The 21011-nt window shown below is 44.3% G+C and overlaps 1 protein-coding gene across 1 annotated transcript; it reads left to right on the forward strand.

The window, feature by feature from the left end:
• Positions 1-13503: 13503 nt before the first annotated feature.
• On the forward strand, positions 13504-14395 carry LOC116353306 (uncharacterized). The gene is made up of 2 exons (XM_031787588.1): positions 13504-13844; positions 13998-14395. The coding sequence occupies exons 1-2, from the start codon at positions 13568-13570 to the stop codon at positions 14393-14395; spliced, it is 675 nt and encodes a 224-aa protein (XP_031643448.1). The 5' UTR covers positions 13504-13567.
• Positions 14396-21011: the final 6616 nt, after the last annotated feature.

Genomic DNA, 21011 nt, shown 5'->3' on the forward strand with positions numbered 1-21011 from the left:
TAGAAGTAGTCAGATATGTCTTCTATCTCCCTAAGCCCCATCTCCGCCAGGGGGGGCTTCTGTTGATGGACTGTTGGCGTACCCGTATGGAGAATGTGGCTAACTCCCACGACTACAACTTTCCAAATATATATATATATATATTTTTTTTAAAGCGTATTTAATCATATAATTTTATTTGTCCTTTAATCAACAAGGTAAGTCATTAGAACACATACTATTTTGCCATAATGACATGCACCCTTATGCCTCAAACACAGATGAATGGGTTGTTAAAATACTCTTTACATCAAAAGAGTGGAGCAGCGGTCTACGGCACTGCATCTCAGTGCTAAGGCATCACTACAGACACCCTGGTTCGAATCCAGGCTGTATCACAACCTGTCCGTGATTGGGAGTCCCATAGGGCAGCGCACAATTGGCCCGGTGTCGTCTGGGCTAGGATTTGGTCAGGGTAGGCTGTCATTGTAAATAAGAATTTGTTCTTAACTGACTTGACCTAGTTAAATAAAGGTTACATTAAAAAATAAATAATTAAAGTGTCTTTCATCATGTGACTTCCTCATCTCTGACTGACTGTGGTGAGTGACATCATGTTAGTTCTTCTGATTCCCTCTTGTAAAAACATTCCCATTGACAACCTGTGTACCTGTCCACTATGATAATGACAATATTATGAGTTAAATTGTGTACTATCTGATCATTATCTTATATTCTATTCTGTGCTATGCATAACTCATGAATGCGTTTCTCAAGGTTTAACTCATGTTTGTATTCCCCCTCTAAAGGCCTGTCTCCGAAGCAGCCTCCTGGTAAAGTTGGGGAAACGAGTCAATCTAAGTTATGTTCAAGACAACACCACCAAGACTGGCATGTACTACTGGACAAGTGGACTAACTCTGCATCTTCTGTTAGAAATATTTCAATTTGTGCCCTGTCCATATAGGTCCATTCCCCTGAGGGAAAAGGGTTAAAACTGTTTTATTTCACCAAAATAGTTATTTAATTCAAGCCAACCTTACCACGTATACTTTCTCTAACTGGTTCAATGTGTGTCTCTCAGTACCTTCTTCATTTGGCCATGCAGTGTTGATGGTAGATGTAGAGGCTGAAGGCTTCAGGTATAGACCCCTACCCTCCAGACTCAGCTGTCTCTCAGTACCTTCTTCATTTCATGCTGCGGTCATCCCCCTCTTCAAAAGGGGGGACACTCTTGACCCAAACTGCTACAGACCTATATCTATCCTACCGTGCCTTTCTAAGGTCTTCGAAAGCCAAGTCAACAAACAGATTACCGACCATTTCGAATCTCACCATACCTTCTCTGCTATGCAATCTGGTTTCAGAGCTGGTCATGGGTGCACCTCAGCCACGCTCAAGGTCCTAAACGATATCTTAACCGCCATCGATAAGAAACATTACTGTGCAGCCGTATTCATTGATCTGGCCAAGGCTTTCGACTCTGTCAATCACCATATCCTCATCGGCAGACTCGACAGCCTTTGTTTCTCAAATGATTGCCTCGCCTGGTTCACCAACTACTTCTCTGATAGAGTTCAGTGTGTCAAATCGGAGGGTCTGCTGTCCGGACCTCTGGCAGTCTCTATGGGGGTGCCACAGGGTTCAATTCTTGGACCGACTCTCTTCTCTGTATACATCAATGAGGTCGCTCTTGCTGCTGGTGAGTCCCTGATCCACCTCTACGCAGACGACACCATTCTGTATACTTCCGGCCCTTCTTTGGACACTGTGTTAACAACCCTCCAGGCAAGCTTCAATGCCATACAACTCTCCTTCCGTGGCCTCCAATTGCTCTTAAATAAAAGTAAAACTAAATGCATGCTCTTCAACCGATCGCTACCTGCACCTACCCGCCTGTCCAACATCACTACTCTGGACGGCTCTGACTTAGAATACGTGGACAACTACAAATACTTAGGTGTCTGGTTAGACTGTAAACTCTCCTTCCAGACCCATATCAAACATCTCCAATCCAAAGTTAAATCTAGAATTGGCTTCCTATTTCGCAACAAAGCATCCTTCACTCATGCTGCCAAACATACCCTTGTAAAACTGACCATCCTACCAATCCTCGACTTTGGCGATGTCATTTACAAAATAGCCTCCAATACCCTACTCAACAAATTGGATGCAGTCTATCACAGTGCAATCTGTTTTATCACCAAAGCCCCATATACTACCCACCATTGCGACCTGTACGCTCTCGTTGGCTGGCCCTCGCTTCATACTCGTCGCCAAACCCACTGGCTCCATGTCATCTACAAGACCCTGCTAGGTAAAGTTCCCCCTTATCTCAGCTCGCTGGTCACCATAGCATCTCCCACCTGTAGCACACGCTCCAGCAGGTATATCTCTCTAGTCACCCCCAAAACCAATTCTTTCTTTGGCCGCCTCTCCTTCCAGTTCTCTGCTGCCAATGACTGGAACGAACTACAAAAATCTCTGAAACTGGAAACACTTATCTCCCTCACGAGCTTTAAGCACCAACTGTCAGAGCAGCTCACAGATTACTGCACCTGTACATAGCCCACCTATAATTTAGCCCAAACAACTACCTCTTTCCCAACTGTATTTAATTTTTATTTATTTATTTATTTTGCTCCTTTGCACCCCATTATTTTTATTTCTACTTTGCACATTCTTCCATTGCAAAACTACCATTCCAGTATTTTACTTGCTATATTGTATTTACTTTGCCATCATGGCCTTTTTTGCCTTTACCTCCCTTCTCACCTCATTTGCTCACATTGTATATAGACTTGTTTATACTGCATTATTGACTGTATGTTTGTTTTTACTCCATGTGTAACTCTGTGTCGTTTTATCTGTCGAACTGCTTTGCTTTATCTTGGCCAGGTCGCAATTGTAAATGAGAACTTGTTCTCAACTTGCCTACCTGGTTAAATAAAGGTAAATAAATAAATACATTTGGCCATGCAGTGTTGATGGTAGATGTAGAGGCTGAAGGCTTCAGGTATAGACCCCTACCCTCCAGACTCAGCTGTCTCTCAGTACCTTCTTCATTTGGTCATGCAGTGTTGATGGTAGATGTAGAAGCTGAAGGCTTCAGGGAAGACAGGAGAGGAACCTCTCTGACTCTTGTCTGTGGACGAGACTCAGCTGTCTCTCAGTGTAGTGTACCAATGCAACATACAGGGTACCCAATGAACCCTGCACCTGGGGCCCTGGAAAAAAAAACACTTATAGAAGCAATCAGGCACAGAGCTGTGGAGGGTGTGTGTGTGTGCGTGCGTGGAAGTGTTGTGTGTGTGAGTGGGTGTGTGCGTGCGTGTGCATGCGTGCGTGTGGGTGGGGGTGTGGGTGGAAAATGAAAAGTTAGTTTCCTTCTATCTTGTGTATTGTATACTACTATGTATGTTTGTCACGTTCCTGATTGGTCTAATCTAATTATATTGTTATATTGACAAAGGAAACAATACAAATTAGAATAAAACAAAATAGCTGTCAAAACTAATGGCAACAAAATAGCTATTGATATAACACACAAACTGAATGACCAGTATAGACCCCTACACAGGTATAGACCCCTACCCTCCAGGTATAGACCCCTACCCAGGTATAGACCCCTACCCTCCAGGTATATGCCCCTACCCAGGTATAGACCCCTACCCAGGTATAGACCCCTACCCAGGTATAGACCCCTACCCTCCAGTTATAGACCCCTACCCAGGTATAGACCCCTACCCTCCAGGTATAGACCCCTACCCAGGTATAGACCCCTACCCAGGTATAGACCCCTACCCTCCAGGTATAGACCCCTACCCAGGTATAGACCCCTACCCTCCAGGTATATGCCCCTACCCAGGTATAGACCCCTACCCAGGTATAGACCCCTACCCTCCAGGTATATACCCCTACCCAGGTATAGACCCCTACCCTCCAGTTATAGACCCCTACCCTCCAGGTATATACCCCTACCCTCCAGGTATATACCCCTACCCTCCAGGTATAGACCCCTACCCTCCAGGTATAGACCCCTACCCTCCAGGTATATACCCCTACCCTCCAGGTATAGACCCCTACCCAGGTATAGACCCCTACCCTCCAGGTATATACCCCTACCCTCCAGGTATATACCCCTACCCTCCAGGTATAGACCCCTACCCTCCAGGTATAGACCCCTACCCTCCAGGTATAGACCCCTACCCAGGTATAGATCAGTATAACCCCCTACCCTCCAGGTATAGACCAGTATAGACCCCTACCCTCCAGGTATAGACCAGTGTAGACCCCTACCCTCCAGGTATAGACCAGTGTAGACCCCTACCCTCCAGGTATAGACCCCTACCCTCCAGGTATAGACCAGTTTAGCCCCCTACCCTCCAGGTATAGACCAGTTTAGCCCCCTACCCTCCAGGTATAAACCCCTACCCTCCAGGTATAGACCAGTTTAGCCCCCTAACCTCCACATATAGACCCCTACCCTCCAGATATAGACCCCTACCCTCCAGGTATAGACCCCTACCCTCCAGGTATAGACCAGTATAGACCCTTACCCTCCAGGTATAGACCCCTACCCTCCAGGTATAGACCAGTATAACCCCCTACCGTCCAGGTATAGCCCCCTACCCTCCAGGTATAGACCAGTATAACCCCCTATCCTCCAGGTATAGACCCCTACCCTCCAGGTATAGACCAGTTTAGCCCCCTACCCTCCAGGTATAGACCCCTACCCTCCAGGTATAGACCAGTTTAGCCCCCTATCCTCCAGGTATAGACCCCTACCCTCCAGGTATAGACCAGTATAACCCCCTACCCTCCAGGTATAGACCCCTACCCTCCAGGTATAGACCAGTATAGACCCTTACCCTCCAGGTATAGACCAGTATAACCCCCTACCGTCCAGGTATAGCCCCCTACCCTCCAGGTATAGACCAGTATAACCCCCTACCCTCCAGGTATAGACCCCTACCCTCCAGGTATAGACCAGTTTAGCCCCCTATCCTCCAGGTATAGACCCCTACCCTCCAGGTATAGACCAGTTTAGCCCCCTATCCTCCAGGTATAGACCCCTACCCTCCAGATATAGACCAGTTTAGCCCCCTACCCTCCAGGTATAGACCCCTACCCTCCAGGTATAGACCAGTTTAGCCCCCTATCCTCCAGGTATAGACCCCTACCCTCCAGGTATAGACCAGTATAACCCCCTACCCTCCAGGTATAGACCAGTATAACCCCCTACCCTCCAGGTATAGACCCCTACCCTCCAGGTATAGACCAGTATAGCCCCCTACCCTCCAGGTATAGACCAGTTTAGCCCCCTATCCTCCAGGTATAGACCCCTACCCTCCAGGTATAGACCAGTTTAGCCCCCTACCCTCCAGGTATAGACCAGTTTAGCCCCCTACCCTCCAGGTATAGACCAGTTTAGCCCCCTACCCTCCAGGTATAGACCACCCCGGGTACAAGTACAGAGCTCTCCCTTTCAAATCTAAGAGAGTAGCTTCTGGATTTGTGTCAATAACCATCAAACTCCTTAACTCTTGGAGTTTTGATTTGTATTTGTTTATACTCTATATGTATGGGGCGGCAGCGTAGCCTAGTGGTTAGAGCGTTGGACTAGTAACCGGAAGGTTGCGAGTTCAAACCCCCGAGCTGACAAGGTACAAATCTGTCGTTCTGCCCCTGAACAGGCAGTTTACCCACTGTTCCCAGGCCGTCATTGAAAATAAGAATATGTTCTTAACTGACTTGCCTGGTTAAATAAAGGTAAAATAAATAAAAAAAAATATATATATATATATATATATATAAAAAAATACCCTGGAATAGCATAGAATGGTTCTAATCCCTTATGCGGTAGCCTGCATGTTCTAGTGTTCTATGTTGTTGTTATATTATGGTATATTAAGTACCATTCATCATCACACATTAAGTTCCCTCCCAGGGAATAAAAGCTATTAGAATTGAATTGAAGAGGTGGAGGTGGAGGTGGAACACATCTGTCTCTGTCTGCTGCGGGGCCTAATCCAGCTGACTCCTCCTACATGATGGAAGATAAGGAACTGTGCCTCCTATAGTCATTGTGATGTCACTTCCTGACTCCTCCCTTGTTCGTGTAGCCAGTGTGTTCCAGAACGGCCACCTCTGTTACAACATAGAGTTTTAGTTGTCACCCAGGGCCGGATGCTGTAGCTGCAGCTGATATATTAGTCGCACATTACAAGACTAGTAAAACCTTTTCACAGATACAAATTACAACTATATGATCATTTATTTTGTTGTCATCATGATCCTTGTGGTCTTCTTAGTCTGCTCTCTATATCTGCCATGGACCAGGGGTGAGGAGAATAGTGAGATGAGACAGATTGATGTTGGACTGATGGTTTTCCCTGTGTTAAATACTTGTCCCTCTCCTCGTTCTGTTCGTTTCCTTTCTCTCTCTCTCTCTCTCTCTCTCTCTCTACCTCTCTCCCTATTTCCCTCTGTCTCTCTCAATTAAATTCAATTCAATGGGCTTATCTCCTCTCTCTCTCTTTACAGGTTCCTCTGCACATAAAGTTCACCAGTCTCCTTCTGCTCTTATCAAGAACCACGGAAGCTCTGTTGATCAGGAGATCCACTGTTCACACTCTATCGCCAACTATGATCGCATGCTCTGGTACAAACAAGACATAAGCAGGACTCTCAAACTACTAGGATATCTCAATCTGAATTATGCCTATTCAGAAGAATATGTGAAAGGGAAGATCCAAATCCAGGGGGATGGCCGTAGTTCTGGAAACGTCTCTATCTCTGGTCTGAAGCAGGAAGACAGTGCTGTTTATTTCTGTGCAGTATTACCACAGTGTTGTAAACTCCCTACTACCTCTACAAAAACCCTCCTCTGTCTGGGCCTATGTCTGTCTGGGCCCCCTCTCTCTCTCTATTTCTCTCAATTCAAATGAGCTTTATTGGCATGGGAAAAGTGTTTACATTGCCAAAGCAAGTCAAATAAACAATAAACAAAAGTGAGAATAAACTAATTTAACAACGTCAGAAAAAAATGAAGAAATTAACAGTAAACATTGCACTCAAAAAGGTTTACAAAATAAAGACATTTCAGGTGTTATATTATCAGTTAGCAATGTGCAAATAGCTGTAGTATGAATAGTAGGGGAAGATAAATAAACAGATACATATTGGTTGTGTTTACAATGTTGTTTATTCTCCACTGGCAACAAGTCACACCTTGCAGCTGTGATGGCACATTGTGGTATTTTGCCTAACAGATGTGTTCATTAATGTTTTATTTGTTTAACTAGGCAAGTCAGTTTAAGAACAAATTCTTATTTTCAATGACAGCCTAGGAACAGGGAGTTAACTGCCAGGGAGTTAACTGTCATGTTGAGTTGGACTAGGCGCTCCACAGTAATCTAAAACAATGACAAGGTATGTTGACATTTGAGAGAGACATAAAACGAGGCATAAAGCAATCACAGGTGTTGATTGGGAGAGCTAGCGAAGACAACAACGGCTAAGACAAAAGCAGATAATAAGCTAAGACAACAACAACAGGTAAAATGGAGATGAAAGAGCAGAGAGGGTCAGTTAACTACACACAGGGCCTGAGTTGGAGGCTAGGGACAACAGATAAACAACAAATTAACAAAATGGAGTACTGTGATTAATGAACAGTCCAGCAGCCATCAGCTATGTAGCCAAGTGATCATAGGGTCCAGTGAACAGCAATAGATGGAACAGGGAAGCCGCTGGGTAGTCGTTACTACCTAGCAAGCTGGGGACATAGCGTTTAAAGTTAGCAGTCTGGGGCTAGTAGAAGCACCTGCTCCGACGTCTACTACCTAGCAAGCGGGAGACACAGCGTTTAAAGTTACCAGGCCGGGGCTAGTAGAAGCGCCTGCTCCGACGTCCACTACCTAGCAAGCTGGGGACACAGCGTTTAAAGTTACCAGGCCGGGGCTAGTAGAATCGCCTGTTCCGACGTCTGGCAAAGGCCGGTTGGGGGCACAGAGGATGGAGTTACGTCGGCAGACCAGTTGTGGTGGAACGGCGGGGCTTCGTGTCGGCAAAGGGTCCAGGACAGTTGGCGAAAGAAGTATTGCGGTTGTAGTAATTTTGTTTGCTAGCTGTGAGATGCGCCTGGCTCACGGCTAACTGGTGCTAGCTTCAGGACAGGGGAGTTAGCCACAGCGATGATCCGATGCAACCGTCCAGAGCTTACTGCAAGGATCCGGTGGACTAGTGTAGTTCATGCAGTGTTGGGGAAGAGTCCGGAAGGCATCAGCTGTGTAGCCAAGTGATCACTGAGCGGGCCGGGAGGTGGGCCACTCTTTATCACTTTATCACAGTACTACGTCATACCAGACCAATGTCTGCCTGCTTGAATGCCAACAACTCAGATACACATTAAGACATGAAATGACCCATGGCATCGATAGGACCTCACTCAGAGATAAAATAATAGAACATTCAGAATGGGTGAATATTTCCTTCAACCATCAATCAACTACCTCCAGATATCAGTGCATCACATCTCCCTCTCTGCTCTACTAAACCCTGCTTCCTATCCCACATAGACTCCTCCTGCAGGGTTCATCTCAGGTCTCTGATGTTTTAGATGTTCTCATAAGGAGGCAACATCCCTCTATAAGATCACTGAGATGAGTTGATGAGAAGCCACCTCTAATTCATGTAGAGTGGTTTGTCTGTCTCATTCTTTCTGTCTCCTTAACAGTGAGTCAACATGATCAGAATTCTTATCTCCATCACCATGGGTTACACAGCCTGGGCTGCAGGTATTCAGATCATTGATTTAATCAACTACTAATATCTTCACTTGATCGTGTTTTAAGTGAACATTTTCTTTATTTGTTGTTTCACCTCTTTCTCTCTCTTTCTCTTTCTCTCTCTCTCTCTCACTCTCTCTCTCTCTTTCTCTCTCTTTCTCTCTCTCTTTCTCTCTCTTTCTCTCCCTAAAGGTTCTTCTCTCAGTAATCAGGTTCACCAAACACCTGCAGACCTGTACAAGAACCAGGGAGAGTCAGCTAAGATGGAGTGTTCACATAGTATATCAGGCTACAATCATATCCTCTGGTACAAGCAATCAAACAGAGAATTTGTGTTTTTAGGATACATGATCGGGACATCTGGATTTCCTGAGGCTGGATTTGATATAGAAGGAGATGCTAATGCAGGTGGTACCAGCACCTTAACCATCAAACAACTAACTCCAAATAGCAGTGCTGTGTATTACTGTGCTGCTAGTTTACACAGTGCATCAGATCTCCCTCTCTGCTCTACAAAAACCTCCTCCCTGGTGTACTGTAGACTAATCACACCTGTATTAACATCACACTGTATCTGACTCTGATTCAATGCCAAAACACTCACCAGCTGGTCTAACAGAAAGGGAGGTTCCCTCTGATATACAGGAGACCATGATACAGTATGGTATGATATCATGTCTTTCCTGTAGGTGGAGTTACAGCTCAACTAATCCATGTGGACTCACCAGACACAGTACCACAGTAAACTATGGTGTGTAGTAAGGAGTCTGAGAGTTGAAGATCCATGTCCTTTTGAATGTTCATCTTGAATGTGGAACACACTCTCCCCAGCTACAACACCATACTGTGGTATCAGCAGGTGGAACACACTCTTCCCAGCTACAACACCATACTGTGGTATCAGCAGGTGGAACACACTCACCCCAGCTACAACACCATACTGTGTTTTCAGCAGTGTCAGTGTGCATGCCCCCAGCCAGCCACAAGAGTTGTTAAAGAGTGATGGGACAAGGACATCCCTGCCGACCAAACCCTTCCCTAACTCAGACGACTCCAATTGTGCATCACTTCATGGGTGTCCTGGTGGCGGCACAGTTCTTGAACCAGCATCTGTAGCAACACAATACTGTGATATCAGCAGGTGGAACACACTCTCCCCAGCTACAACACAGGTCTTGAACCAACATCTGTAGCAACACAATACTGTGATATCAGCAGGTGGAACACACTCTCCCCAGCTACAACACAGGTCTTGAACCAACATCTGTAGCAACACAATACTGTGATATCAGCAGGTGGAACACACTCTCCCCAGCTACAACACAGGTTTTGAACCAGCATCTGTGGCAACACAATTTGCACTGCAGTGTTTTTGACTACCACGCCACTCAGGAGGCTCCACCACAAAGATCTTAAAACCTCTTGAGGCTAGGGGGCACTATTTTTATGTTTGGAAAAATATTGTTCCCAAAGTAAACAGCCTATTTCTCAGGACCAGATGCTAGAATATGCATATAATTGACAGATTAGGATAGGAAACACTCTAAAGTTTCCAAAATTGTGTATTTTGTTTTGCAATATTGCACTTGTGATTTCATGAATATGAATATGTTCTAGTCATATTATTTGACTGTGGCGCTATGCTATTCAGCGTTGCTGATGATAATTATACCAGATCCGGGATCAAGGCTGTCATTAGAAAAATCGAGGCTACTGAGTCTGCCGATAAGAATATGGTGATTGGCAGAGTCGAAAGCCTTGGCCAGGTCGATGAAGACGGCTGCACAGTTCTGTCTTTTATCGATGGCGGTTATGATATCTTTAGAACCTTGAGAGAAACCAGATTGCACAGCGGAGAAGGTACGGTGGGATTCAAGATGGTCAGTGATCTGTTTGTTCACTTGGCTTTCGAAGACCTTAGATAGGCAGGGCAGGATGGATATAGGTCTGTAACAGTTTGGGTCCAGGGTGTCTGCGGCAGCTTTCCAATCCTTGGGGATCTCAGACAATATGAAAGAGAGGTTGAACAGGCTGGTAATAGGGGTTGCGACAATGGTGGCGGATAGTTTCAGAAATAGAGGGTCCAGATTGTCAAGCCCAGCTGATTTGTACGGGTCCAGGTTTTGCAGCTCTTTCAGAACATCTGCTATCTGGATTTGGGTAAAGGAGAAGCTGGACAGGCTTGGGTGAGTAGCTGCGGGGGGGGGCGGTTGGAGTAGCCAGGAGGAAGGCATGGCCAGACAATAAGTCTTGCAAATGGTTTAAGAGCTATCTGACAGACAGGACACAATGTGTGCGTTCTGATGGTGTTGAGTCTAGTTTCCAGGATATTAGGTGTACCACAGGGGTTAGTATTGGGACCAGTTCTCTTTACTATTCATATTAATAATATTGGTCTTTGTATTAAATCCCTTCATATTAATCTGTATGCAGGTTATATGGTTATGTTTGCTAATTAGGGCTAGGTGTCCCGGGACAAAACCGACAACATCCGGTGAAATTGGAGGGCGCGCAATTCAAGTAAATATTTGTAATATTAAACATTCATGAACATACAAGTGTCTTATATCATTTAAAAGCTTAACTTCTTTTTAATCTAACTGCGTTGTCAGATTCCAAAAAGAATTTACGACCAAAGAATAAATCAAATCAAATCAAATTTTATTTGTCACATACACATGGTTAGCAGATGTTAATGTGAGTGTAGCGAAATGCTTGTGCTTCTAGTTCCGACAATGCAGTAATAACCAACAAGTAATCTAACTAACAATTCCAAAACGACTGTCTTATACACAGTGTAAGGGGATAAAGAATATGTACATAAGGATATATGAATGAGTGATGGTACAGAGCAGCATAGGCAAGATACAGTAGATGGTATCGAGTACAGTATATACATATGAGATGAGTATGTAAACAAAGTGGCATAGTTAAAGTGGCTAGTGATAGATGTATTACATAAGGATGCAGTCGATGATATAGAGTACAGTATATACGTATGCATATGAGATGAATAATGTAGGGTAAGTAACATTATATAAGGTAGCATTGTTTAAAGTGGCTAGTGATATATTTACATAATTTCCCATCAATTCCCATTATTAAAGTGGCTGGAGTTGAGTCAGTGTCAGTGTCAGTGTGTTGGCAGCAGCCACTCAATGTTAGTGGTGGCTGTTTAACAGTCTGATGGCCTTGAGATATGCAATTGTCTGTTGACGGTGCCCCACATCAACATATTTTTCAACCAGCACAAGCTTCACAAAATCACAAATAGGAATAAAATAAATCACTTACCTCTGAAGATCTTCCTCTGTTTGCAATCACAAGGGTCCCAGCTACAACATGAATGGTTGTTTTGTTCGATAAAATCCATCTTTATATCCCAAAAAGTCCATTTAGTTGGCGGCATTGATTTCAGTAATTCTCAACAGACAGACAAAGGAGTCCAAAAAGCAACAACTAAACTTCGTCCAAACAAGTCAAACGATGTTTCTATTCATCTATCTAAAATTTAAATAAAATATAATGTTTCATACGGAAAGAAGTATGATCAATAGGAAAGGCAAATTCGTAAGCGCGCAACATCTACTCGCACGCCAAAAGACTGATTTACTGAAATTCAGGAAACTAGACCCTAGCCCAGAGAGGTTTTAAATTATTGCACAGAACAAAACGTATAAGATCTCCTGTGTTAACTTCAGACCTTATAACCCAAAACCCATTATTTCACCCTTCATTTCTCCCATAGCAATGGTCAACAAACCAGAGGTAGAAAATGCTGACTCATTTCCATCTCTTAGGACTACAAGCTGGTGAGCTCTATAGGATAGAATATAATATGTAAAGAGCTGATGGTCTCATCATGGACTGTAGGGGGACCTCTAACTTTAATAATGTGAATGTCTCTACAGTCTGAACCACTAATTAGCATGATGTATTCAGATCATCAGTCCCTCCCACTTCACTGACATGTTGAATATGGTGGAACCTGGTCTACTGATTGTCATCTATTCATCTATGTGACACTCCTCTTGTTTTATATACATTGATACCAGACTCTTTCCAGCACTCTCACATATAACGTGATCAAACATGTTCACATGTCTCTTCTCTGTTACTGTCTCACTGCTCTGTGCTGCAGGTAGTTTCATAAGGTTTCATTTATTTAACCAGGAAAGTTAAGAACAACATTATTATTTACAATTAAGGACTTCTCTAGTTATTGATATTGATGTTTCCAAGCATATGTTCACTACACCTGAGTCTTGATGTATTCAGGTCTAACTGTACCTAACTCTATTGATTTCATTCTCACTGTATCCTTACAGGTCTTGTTGAGGGGAGTGAAGTCACTCAGACACCCACCATACTCTGGAAACTGAAAGACAGTGATGCTCTGATGAACTGCAGTCACACTAAGGGATCTAGCTACTACCAGATGTACTGGTACAGACAGCTTCCAGGAGAGGGAATGAAGCAGGTAGTTTACACAAGTAGTTATAGCGATCCAGAATATGGAGACTTCAGTAAAGACAAATATCCAACTGTTAAGGCTATAGCTGAGAGTGGATCTTTCACAGTGAAGAAGTTGGAGACAGGAGACAGTGGAATGTACTTCTGTGCTGTGAGTGAACACAGTGATACAGACAACAAGTACAGCTGCACAAAAACCCCAGTATTTCAATAGGATGTAATATAATATGTAAATAGATGGTCTCATCACATACTGTAGGGGACCTCTAACTCTAGTTCTTCTAATGTCTGATGGTTTCATTGTCATGATCATGTAATCAGTCATGTTCACAGTGAGGTCCTATGAGCAAGCTTTACAGTACAGGCTTCCTGACACTCCTTCTAACACTGTCACTATCCACCACCCTGAAGGAAACATGCTACTACAACAGCCAATCTCCTTTCACCTCAGAGCTTCACCCAGGAGACACTCATATCACATCCTCATCATCATCGTCTTCCTCAGCATATTCATCATCTTCATCATCATCATAATATTTTTCTTCATCATGATGTTCAGAGTTCTGATTCACCTGGCAGCTCTACCACTCTGGGTGACAGGTATTACATCACTTACGATAAGAAGCCTAACGACACTACGAATGTCATCAAACTGAATAAAATATCCTTTCTCTCGCATCTTCTCTCTCTATGTTTCTCTCTCTTCATCACCTTCTCTCTCTCCCTTTCTCCTCTCTCTCTCTCTGTCCACAGGGCAGTTGTTTAGTAGCATGGTTCATCAGAGGCCTGTGGCACTAACAGAAGGTCCTGGAGGAGACGTTCAACTCACCTGCAGCCATACGATCCCTAACTACTACGTGATACTATGGTACAAACAGTCAGCAGGAGACACTGCTATGAAACTCATTGGTTATGCATATACCAAGTCAATAACCATGGAGAAATCATTTGAAAAGCACTTTAATGTGAGTGGAGACGGTGGGAAAGAGGCTTATCTTCATCTAGTGAGTCTGAGAGGACCTGAACACAGTGCAGTTTATTACTGTGCAGCCAGCCAACACAGTGATGTAGACTTCCTCCTGCTCTCTACTAAAACCCTGTCTGATGGTAATATTAGACCACGGCTCAGAACACCTGCATCTGAGGTTTGACTTTGACTCAGGGCCAATAAATAAACACAGATGGATGATGGCATAAGGTGATATCTGTCCTGGTACAGTATACCAGTATTTATAGTTTACTGTCACCACCCATTAACATACATTATGCAATGTTACAATGTCAATTCTATTACTCCATTTCTATCTATATAAAAAGAGAAATCCTTTAATGATGTAGATACCGGTATGTTCCACAATACACCTTTAAGTTGAACAGGAGACCTGTAGGTGAACAAGGGATCTGCTTGAATATCAACAACAGTTCTGACGTCAAAGTGATGTAATTTCCTTCCCCTCCGGCAGCTCAGTTCAGCTCCCCTTCTCTGTTGACTTATTCTCCTCTCCCCCTATGGGCTCTGGTCTAAAGTAGTGCACTAGAAAGGGAATAGGGTGCCATTTGGGATGCTGGCATACATTTGACACTCCCACTAGATGACATGACATCTCTGACTATCTGAAAACCCTTTCTCCTTGTCCATGTGACTCTTCTCTCCAGAACCATCAACATGATCAAGCTTCTCATACATGTAGCAACTCTACCACTATGGGTGACAGGTACTAAATCCCTCATGAAAGATAGATTTACTACTGAAATATATTGCTGTCAATATGCTGAGTAATACTGTATCTTTCATATGGTCTGTTTTCATCCACAGGGCTGTCACAAACAGACAAAGTTCACCAGACTCCTACTGCAATACTAAAAGGACCTGAAGACAAAGTTAATCTCAGTTGCAGCCACACTGTTTCAAGCTACGACACGATACTGTGGTACCAACAGTCAGGCCAAAACACTGCTCTGAAACTCATTGGGTATGTGAGATTCACCAGTCCAACGGTGGAAGATTCCGTTAAAGGGCGTTTTGATGTCAGTGGAGATGCTGCAGCTAATAAAATGGCGTATCTACATTTTCCCAAAGTGACAGAAGCTGAAGACAGTGCAGTGTATTTCTGTGCTGCTAGTGAAGCACAGTGTTTCACTATACCCTCTCTCCTCTACAAAAACCCTCTCTGATCCTCTCATATAATACTGACTACAGCTCTATACACCTGCACCTGTCTTCAACCACTTCAACAACACTTTGCTATGAACCATTTCATATCAGACAGATGGTAATGATACTGTTATAAGTGGCTAGTTTAGATGGTTTAGGTATGGGTGCCTGGACCAGGGTCGGTGGTATTGGAGGGCCATACTGGGCCTGAGGCAGTGCCGGTGGCATGGGAGGGCCTTAGGGGGTCTGAGACAGGGCCGGTGGTGTTGGAGGGCTCTAGGTGGAATGTGGTAAGGCTCTATGGAATGTGTGGAATGTGGTATGGGAGGCACCTAGGGAGCCTGGGCCAGGCTGAGTGGTAGAGACCTTAGGATGGCTGAGTGGTAGAGACCTGAGGATGGCTGAGTGGTGGAGACCTGAGGATTCCTGAGTAGTAGAGACCTGAGGATGGCTGAGTAGTAGAGACCTGAGGATGGCTGAGTGGTGGAGACCTGAGGATGGCTGAGTGGTGGAGACCTGAGGATGGCTGAGTGGTGGAGACCTGAGGATGGCTGAGTGGTGGAGACCTGAGGATGGCTGAGTGGTAGAGACCTGAGGATGGCTGAGTGGTAGAGACCTGAGGATGGCTGAGTGGTAGAGACCTGAGGATGGCTGAGTGGTAGAGACCTGAGGATGGCTGAGTGGTAGAAACCTGAGGATGGCTGAGTGGTAGAGACCTGAGGATGGCTGAGTGGTAGAGACCTGAGGATGGCTGAGTGGTAGAGACATGAGGATGGCTGAATGGTAGAGACCTGAGGATGGCTGAGTAGTAGAGACCTGAGGAAGGCTGAGTGGTGGAGACATGAGGATGTCTTATTGTTCTAGACATGAGGATGGCTGAATGGTAGAGACCTGAGGATGGCTGAGTAGTAGAGACCTGAGGATGGCTGAGTGGTGGAGACCTGAGAATGGCTGGGAGGTGGGACAAAGGACGTATCAGAGGCATGCTGAGTGGGAATAGGGGCTCTGCGTAAACTAAACCAATTATAACTATCCTAAACGACAATTTTCAAGACATTTTGACATTTGAGAGAGACATATTGGGAGGCATAAAGCAATCACAGGTGTTGATTGGGAGAGCTAGCTAAGACAACAACAGGTAAGACAAAAGCAGCTAATCAGCTACGACAACAACAACAGGTCAAATGGAGTTGAAAAGCCAGAAAGTGCAGAAAGGGTCAGTTAACTACACACAGGGCCTGAGTTCGGGGCAAGGGGCAACAGATAAACAACAAATAAACAAATGGAGTACCGGTATTTAATGAACAGTCCAGCAGGCATCAGCTATGTAGCCAGGTGATCATAGGGTCCAGTGAACAGCAATAGATGGAACAGGGAAGCCACTGTGTAGTTGTTACTACCTAGCAAGCTGGAGACACTGCGTTTAAAGTTAGCAGTCTGGGGCTAGTAGAAGTGCCTGCTCCCACGTCTACTACCTAGCAAGCTGGAGACACAGCGTTTAAAGTTAGCAGTCTGGGGCTAGTAGAAGCACCTGCTCCGACGTCTACTACCTAGCAAGCTGGAGACACAGCGTTTAAAGTTAGCAGTCTGGGGCTAGTAGAAGTGCCTGCTCCCACGTCTACTACCTAGCAAGCTGGAGACACAGCGTTTAAAGTTAGCAGTCTGGGGCTAGTAGAAGCACCTGCTCCGACATCTACTTCCTAGCAAGCTGGAGACACAGCGTTTAAAGTTAGCAGGCCGAGGCTAGTAGAAACGCCTGCTCCGACGTCTGGCAAAGGCCGGTTGGGGGCACAGCGGATGGAGTTACGTCGGCAGACCAGTTGTGGTGGAACGGCGGGGCTTCGTGTCGGCAAAGGGTCCAGGACAGTTTGCGAAAGAAGTATTGTGGTTGTAGTAATTTTGTTTGCTAGCCGTGAGATAAGCCTGGCTAACATCTAACTGGTGCTAGCTTCAGGCCAACTTCAGGACAGGGGCGTTAGCCACTATAGCCACTCGGTAGCAGCTAGCTAGCAGCGATGATCCGATGTAAAGGTCCAGAGCTTACTGCAAGGATCCGGTGGACTAGTGTAGTTCATGCAGTGTTGGGGAAGAGTCCGGAAGGCATCAGCTGTGTAGCCAAGTGATCACTGAGCGGGACGGGAGGTGGGCCACTCTTTATCACTTTATCACAGTACTACGTCACACCAGACCAATGTCTGCCTGCTTGACTGCCAACAACTCAGATACACATTTAATACTTATTTTCCACCATAATTTCCAAATAAATTCATTAAAGAATCCTACAATGTGATTTTCTAGATTTTTTTTTCTTCTCATTTTGTCTGTCATAGTTGAAGTGTACCCATGATAAAAAATTACAGACTAAATTATGAGGAAAATGACAGGCCTCTCTCATCTTTTTAAGTGGGGGAACTTGCACAATTGGTGGCTGACTAAATATTTTTGGCCCCACTGTATCCTGAATGACTACAGTAGTTATAACAAACCGGTCTCTCTCTCCTCTTCTGTAACATGTGAACGGCTCTGTTCCAGCGTTCCTCAGTCTCCATCTTCAGTATTTCAGAGTTCTGGAGAAACTGCAGTCCTGTTCACACACTCTCCCCAGCTACAACACCATACTGTGGTATCAGCAGGTGGAACACACTCTCCCCAGCTACAACACCATACTGTGGTATGAGCAGGAGGAACACACTCTCCCCAGCTACAACACCATACTGTGGTATCAGCTGGTGGAACACACTCTCCCCAGCTACAACACCATACTGTGGTATCAGCAGGTGAAGCTGCTCTGATATATCTACCATGATGGGGTAAACCTAGAGACTGATAGCAGTGTCTTAGACCGCTGCCCCACTAGGGAGGCTCTCTCCAAAAAGTTGTTAATGTTTATCAATTGCCTTCCTCAACGTATCAACATACTAAAATACTACACAGGACTCTTAAAGAATTTAATTGAAATGTATTTTTTGATCACAGAGACAATGAGAAAATATGGGGGAAAAAAATCATGAAATGCCCGAGCCCCAAGTAATACATTTGGGCCAGATTACTCTCACCGGAATCGGCCCGAGATCAATCCCCACATCCTAGCCATACGTAATATGTGACATTATATACTTTCGGGGTAAATAGACATAGGCATTCAACGCCATTGACCATTCCCTACTCATTCATAAACTATCTGAAATGGGCCTAGACAATAAGTCTTGCAAATGGTTTAAGAGCTATCTGACAGACAGGACATAATGTGTGCGTTCTGATGGTGTTGTGTCTAGTTTCCTGGATATTAGGTGTACCACAGGGCTCAATATTGGGACCATTTCATTGCTGTCTCTGGCTCCAAACCCACCCCGTCCGGACATCTAGATGTATAAGCTAATGATCCATCATGTAACCATATAAATGTTCTATGATCTCTATAGTTATGTACTTGAAAATGTATCAATGGCACATTGAAATGGCACATTCGGTCAAACTCCTGACAGACTTGATACAAAATATTGTGCAGTAATGTAATTCTTCACTGGATCAGTCTGAAACTTTGCACACACACAACTGCCATCTGGTGGCAAAAATCCAAATAACAGCTAGACTCCAATCTGAAACTATGGCATTTGTCTTGCATTTCAAAGATTATTCATTTTTGAGGGGAAAAAATGTGAAGTTGTTGTACAGACCAAAACGTATAAGATCTCCAAAGCCTGTGTTAACTTCAGACCTTATATCCCAAAACCCCATTATTTTGCCCCTTCATTTCTCCCATAGCAATGGTCAACAAACCAGAGGTAGAAAATGCTGACTAATTACCGTGTTTTAGGACTACAAGCTGGTGAGCTCTATAGGATAGAATATAATATGTAAAGGGCTGATGGTCTCTTCATGGACTGTAGGGGGACCTCTAACTTTAATAATGTGAATGTCTCTACAGTCTGAACCACTAATTAGCATGATGTATTCAGATCATCAGTCCCTCCCACTTCACTGACATGTTGAATATGGTGGAACCTGGTCTACTGATTGTCATCTATTCATCTATGTGACACTCCTCTTGTTTTATATACATTGATACCAGACTCTTTCCAGCACTCTCACATATAACGTGATCAAACATGTTCACATGTCTCTTCTCTGTTACTGTCTCACTGCTCTGTGCTGCAGGTAGTTTCATAATGTTTCATTTATTTAACCAGGAAAGTTAAGAACAACATTATTATTTACAATGAAGGACTTCTCTAGTTATTGATATTGATGTTTCCAAGCGTATGTTCACTACACCTGAGTCTTGATGTATTCAGGTCTAACTGTACCTAACTCTATTGATTTCATTCTCACTGTGTCCTTACAGGTCTTGTTGAGGGGAGTGAAGTCACTCAGACACCCACCATACTCTGGGAACTGAAAGACAGTGATGCTCTGATGAACTGCAATCACACTAAGGGATCTACCTACACCCAGATGTACTGGTACAGACAGCTTCCAGGAGAGGGAATGAAGCAGGTAGTTTACACAAGTAGTTATAGCGATCCAGAATATGGAGACTTCAGTAAAGACAAATATCCAACTGTTAAGGCTATAGCTGAGAGTGGATCTTTCACAGTGAAGAAGTTGGAGACAGGAGACAGTGGAATGTACTTCTGTGCTGTGAGTGAACACAGTGATACAGACAACAAGTACAGCTGCACAAAAACCCCAGTATTTCAATAGGATGTAATATAATATGTAAATAGATGGTCTCATCACATACTGTAGGGGACCTCTAACTCTAGTTCTTCTAATGTCTGATGGTTACATTGTCATGATCATGTAATCAGTCATGTTCACAGTGAGGTCCTATGAGCAAGCTTTACAGTACAGGCTTCCTGACACTCCTTCTAACACTGTCACTATCCTCCACCCTGAAGGAAACATGCTACTACAACAGCCAATCTCCTTTCACCTCAGAGCTTCACCCAGGAGACACTCATATCACATCCTCATCATCATCGTCTTCCTCAGCATATTCATCATCTTCATCATCATCATGATATTTTTCTTCATCATGATGTTCAGAGTTCTGATTCACCTGGCAGCTCTACCACTCTGGGTGACAGGTATTACATCACTTACGATAAGAAGCCTAACGACACTACGAATGTCATCAAACTGAATAAAATATCCTTTCTCTCGCATCTTCTCTCTCTATGTTTCTCTCTCTTCATCACCTTCTCTCTCTCCCTTTCTCCTCTCTCTCTCTCTGTCCACAGGGCAGTTGTTTAGTAGCATGGTTCATCAGAGGCCTGTGGCACTAACAGAAGGTCCTGGAGGAGACGTTCAACTCACCTGCAGCCATACGATCCCTAACTACTACGTGATACTATGGTACAAACAGTCAGCAGGAGACACTGCTATGAAACTCATTGGTTATGCATATACCAAGTCAATAACCATGGAGAAATCATTTGAAAAGCACTTTAATGTGAGTGGAGACGGTGGGAAAGAGGCTTATCTTCATCTAGTGAGTCTGAGAGGACCTGAACACAGTGCAGTTTATTACTGTGCAGCCAGCCAACACAGTGATGTAGACTTCCTCCTGCTCTCTACTAAAACCCTGTCTGATGGTAATATTAGACCAC

This window comes from Oncorhynchus kisutch, linkage group LG14, assembly GCF_002021735.2.
Source record: "Oncorhynchus kisutch isolate 150728-3 linkage group LG14, Okis_V2, whole genome shotgun sequence".
NCBI lineage: Eukaryota > Metazoa > Chordata > Actinopteri > Salmoniformes > Salmonidae > Oncorhynchus > Oncorhynchus kisutch.